General features: G+C 42.5%; 1 protein-coding gene across 1 annotated transcript in view; it reads left to right on the top strand.

The window, feature by feature from the left end:
* Positions 1 to 5,007, top strand: part of LOC117482871 (retinoic acid receptor beta-like) — a 74,640-nt gene extending 69,633 nt beyond the window's left edge. The window contains 2 exon segments of the mRNA XM_034131099.1: positions 2,255 to 2,413; positions 3,493 to 5,007. Coding sequence (XP_033986990.1) covers positions 2,255 to 2,413; positions 3,493 to 3,824 — 491 coding nt within the window. The 3' untranslated portion in view covers positions 3,825 to 5,007.
* Positions 5,008 to 5,284: the final 277 nt, after the last annotated feature.

Below are 5,284 nucleotides of genomic sequence, written 5' to 3'. Positions count from 1 at the left end.
CTTTTAGAGGTGATAAGGAGCGATGTTGGTGTGTGACACACAGAATCTCTGGATCAGTGAGTTGTGATTACATAAAACAGTTCAAACAATACATGTTCACTAAAATACAATTCAAAATAATACATGTTTACTTCAATACAGTGTAGAATCATATCTTTTTACTTCATCTCCCAGGTCTGTGCGTCACTCTTTAGTGTCCCTGGTCTCCCAGCTGTCTGCGTCACTCTTTAGTGTCCCCTGGTCTCCCAGCTGTGTGCGTCACTCTTTAGTGTACCCTGGTCTCCAGCTGTGTGCATCACTCTTTAGTGTCCCCTGGTCTCCCAGCTGTGTGCGTCACTCTTTAGTGTCCCCTGGTCTCCCAGCTGTGTGCGTCACTCTTTAGTGTCCCCTGGTCTCCAGCTGTGTGCATCACTTTTTAGTGTCCCCTGGTCTCCCAGGTCTGTGCGTCACTCTTTAGTGTCCCCTGGTCTCCCAGCTGTCTGCGTCACTCTTTAGTGTCCCCTGGTCTCCCAGCTGTGTGCGTCACTCTTTAGTGTCCCCTGATCTCCCAGCTGTGTGCGTCACTCTTTAGTGTCCCCTGGTCTCCCAGCTGTGTGCGTCACTCTTTAGTGTCCCCTGGTCTCCCAGCTGTGTGCGTCACTCTTTAGTGTCCCCTGGTCTCCCAGCTGTGTGCGTCACTCTTTAGTGTCCCTTGGTCTCCCAGCTGTGTGCGTCACTCTTTAGTGTCCCCTGGTCTCCCAGCTGTGTGCGTCACTCTTTAGTGTCCCCTGGTCTCCGTTGTGTTTTGAGCTTCTTGCAGCGTTTGGTTTCTGCAGCTTTTAGTAAACGCTGCATGTCTCCTCAAGTTGCTGAATATTCTCTAAACGCTGCACGTGTTGTGAAGTTGCTGAAGATGTTTCTTCATGTGGAACATTTGTGTTTTTATATCTGCATCCTTTCTGAAGCTGCAGTTTCTCCTGATGGAGGAGTTTTAGTTGCAGCACGTTAGCCTCCGTAGATCTGAGTCCTCCTTTCGTTCTCTGTGTACAGAAATGTCAACGCATCGTCTCTCATTAGTGAGAGCTGTTGCTTCCTGCTGTGTGACACGTTAAGCCCTCCGTTATCAGAGCTTAACTCAAAGCTAAGGATTGAAATGAGTTTCTGCTCAACTTTATCTTTTTGTCCTCATCTCTGCCGTCTGCAGAAAATGAGTCGACATGAAAAGATAAACTCTTCCTCTCAATCAGTCCGGCTTCACGCTGTGATTCATGAATCACAGCGTGAAGCCCGTCTGCATCAGATACACACTCGTCATGGTTCAATCTGACTTGATTTGTGTGTGTGTGTGTGTGTGTGAGTGTTAGAAAAATCTCACTGGTCACCGGCTTGAGCTTCAATCTCAGGATCCATGTATTTGTGATCCTCTCCAGAATGGAAGTAGTCATCACATACAGAATAGCTTATATATGAAAATTCTGACTTTTTCTAAAAATCTCTAAATACTGACTTTTTCTCAAAATTGAGATTTTTCTCAAAAGTCTGAATTATTCTCAAAATCTCCAAATTCTGATTTTTCCTCCAAATTCTGATTTAAGAATAAGAATCTCAAAATTATGGCTTTTTCTAAGAATCTAAAAAATCTGACTTTTTCTCAGAAATCTGATTTCTTTCTCAAAAATCCTGACTTTTTCTCAAATGTTTTGACTTTTTCTCAAAATTCGAACTTTTTCTCAAAAATCTGACTTTTTCTGAATACTTAAAAATGTTAATAATCACTCGTCACCGGCTTGAGCTTCAATCTCAGGATCCATGTATCTGTGATCCTCTCCAGAATGGAAGTAGTCATCACATACAGAGCATCAACTAGTTCCTGAACAGTGTCCTTCACATGCTGATATCCAAGAGAGGGAGTTACACAGTCACAAGATGGAGGAATAGAAAGCAGTATTCAATGTTTACTTCAGATTAGCTCCACGTCAGAAATGATCATGCTTGTCATATGTCTATCTCCATAGAGGCTGAATCATCATGTTAATCACATAGCTATCATATGCCTCAAACAGTCCTGATGCTCTTCTAGGTAATCATACATCCTGTCATGAACACAGCTACATTTGGGATACCTTTGTTATCATGTTACTCTCATGTTGGAGGAGGACATTCACTATTTTACTAACAGTGTGTGTGTGTGTGTGTGTGTGTGTGTGTGTGTGTGTGTGTGTGTGTGTGTGTTTGTGTGTGTGTGTGTGTGTGTGTGTGTGTGTGTGTGTGTCAGACCGCCAGGACCTGGAGGAACCCTCTAAAGTGGACGAGATGCAGGAGCCTCTTCTTGAAGCTCTGAAGATCTACGTGAGGAAGAGGAGGCCGAGCAAACCTCACATGTTCCCCAAAACCCTGATGAAGATCACCGACCTGCGGAGCATCAGCGCTAAAGGTACGCAGGAAACACACTTTTATTTATGTTAGGGGTCTGCAGGCAGAACATTTCATATCAGGACGGTAGCTGAATCATCACGGGGCGTTTCAATGAAATGAATCTGTGAAAAGCAGCAGCAGCAGAACCCTCGAGACATGCAGGGTTCTTCAGTTCAGTTCACAGAGAGCAGGGAACCCCGAGACAAGCACGTTTGTATTGAATCTAAATGTATAAACATCCATCTTTATGGTGCACACAATACTAAACTATTAAATCAATAATTAGCTTAGCCAGACGTGGATTTGACGCGATGTCATTCAAGACAAAAAGTATATTTTAAGTATATTTAATCTAATCTATCAATCAATTTGTTTATATTTTAGAATTGTTTATTTCTACTCTTTTAATTTGTTATTACTGCAACCAAACAATTTCCCAAATTGGGATTAATAAAGAACATCTTATCTTATTTTATACAATAAGATAAGACAAGATAAGGAAATCGTTGTGCCAGAGTTACAAAAATACACTAAACACAGCAGCATGATAATAAAACTGTACACGAACAGAGCGATTAAATATCTACAGAAACAGACGGTCACATCATTAAAGTCAATATTAACAGTTTTTAGTAGTGCGAAAAAACGTAGTGGCAGATACGTAATTGCACGTTTTTTTGCATATAACTAAACACATGAAATGCAGCACTGGTAACTATTTACAGCCTTCATGTCAGGGAGGCTGTGGCGCAGTGGACTAGTGCGTTGGTGTTGGGATCAGGGGAGCACAGGTTCAAACCCCACTGCAGTCAGCATGTCGTTGTGTCCCTGAGACACTTCACCACAAATTGCTCCTGTGGGGATTGTCCACAGTATTGAGTATGTAAGTCGCTTTGTATAAAAGCATCTAACAAGTAACATGTAATGTCTTTGTCGACGTCATTGTTTGTGTCCAGGCTTTTGGTTCTCTCATCTCTGTCGTGTCAGAAATGTGCGAATGTGCTTAATTTAAGTGAAATTGTAATGTCTTAAAATTATTAATAATAATAACGTCTTTATCTTAATCCCTCTTCTTCTTCCCTCCTCGTTGTCTTGCAGGCGCAGAGCGGGTCATCTCTCTGAAGATGGAGATTCCCGGTTCGATGCCGCCGCTCATCCAGGAGATGCTGGAGAACTCGGAGGGTCAGGACGGGTCGAGCGGCGGGGAAAAGAGCTCCGGGGGCGGGAAGAAAGGAGGGAAGAAGGGCAAGAAAAACAGCGGGAAGAGCAGCAGCAAGGGCGGCAAGAAGAAGAGCGAAACTCCGGCTAAAGAGGAAGAGGAGGAGGAGGAAGAAACCCCTCGGAGAAACGAAACTCCCAACGAAAAAACCGCGGAATCGCCGGAGTTTCCGGACACCGAAGAGGCTTTTCCGCCCGGAGACAAGTCCTAAGAAAAGGCTCTTTCTGACTTTCCTTTGCCCAGAAAGGAGCATCCTAGCAAGGCTTCCCCTCCTTCTCCCCCCTCCCTGCTAGGTATCTTTACTTCTATTTCCCCCCTTAAAAAGAAGACTCGTGTGAATCATTTGGACTCGGTGTTTTGGACGAAGAAGTAAGAGAAGATTCTCCTCAGGTCTCCTGTGTAAACCCTAATGCATGATGGGAGATTGTCGGCACACACGTTGTAAATACCATCGGACGGTTAGGAGTCTCTGTTTCTATGATGGATTTTGTGGTGCTTTTTAATCATTGTCTTAAATATTATCTTCGAGGCGAGCGGGACGGACAGCTATTGGAGAAGTTATCTAGAATGTTATTGCATATAGACATTACGGAATATTTTATATTTGTTGCTATATTTAAAAAAACGTTTTTTCGTCTTTTCTAACACGTCATGAATCCGCCAGAATGCAAAGCTCCTCTCGAGCTCAACAACAGCCTTCGATACGCACTCATCAGAGTTCAGAGAAATGAACGGCTGTGATCTTTGTTAACCTTTAACCTTTAACCCCGACCATGATCCAACTCTAACTGTGTCGCACTTTATTATCACCGTCTGGTCGGTTAGGAGGTTAAACAAACCGATGCTACGCTAACTAATCCGGTTAGCTCGTCTCCACTGAAGGGTCTGCGTTAGTCCTGATCTGAGTTACAGCGTGATGACTTGTTCCGTGGAAAGATGAGCGATACCAGGGAAAGGAATCAATTCGAGAATACTGAGGAACACAGTTCAAACGGACGTCATGCACTTACATGATTGACCTGAATAAATCATGACCAAAACCTTAAAAAAAAATGAACTAAACTGTAGTTTTTTACAGCATTTTTGTGGCTTTTACGTCTCAAATTTGTTTTCTTAATTACTAGAAATGCTATGTTTTGATTTTGAGATCTCAGAAATGATTTTGATGATTATAGTCTTATAAAACCTCTACAAAGAGGAGCGGTCGTTACCAGGGAAAGGAATCAGAGGAATTAGAGAATACTGAGGAACACAGTTCAAACGAACGTCATGCACTTACATTACTGATGTTAAAACCTGGATAAATAGCGAACAAAACGTTCAGAAAAAGAACTCAAATGTAGTTTTTACGCAGCATTTGTGTTGCTTTTCTGTCACACACAAATAGGTTCTATATAACTAGAAATGCTATGTTTTGATTTTGAGATCTCAGCAATGATTTTGGCACGTATAGTCTAATAAAAACCTAAACAAATCATGGCAAAAACGTCCAAAATGACCCACATTTGAATACAATGACAGCCCTTTTGAGGCTTTACGTCTCTTGCTTGCAGTGTTACCATTTCCAACTCTCACCACTTACTTTGAGCACAATGGCAGTGAAACTGATAGAAATCATGGCCACAACTGCAGCCCTTTGGTTCCTTTGAATCACATGAAAGTGTGTCTCTG

This window comes from Trematomus bernacchii, unplaced genomic scaffold (genome assembly GCF_902827165.1).
Source record: "Trematomus bernacchii unplaced genomic scaffold, fTreBer1.1, whole genome shotgun sequence".
In the NCBI taxonomy this organism is placed as follows: domain Eukaryota; kingdom Metazoa; phylum Chordata; class Actinopteri; order Perciformes; family Nototheniidae; genus Trematomus; species Trematomus bernacchii.
This window is presented reverse-complemented; position numbering and strand designations above follow the sequence as displayed.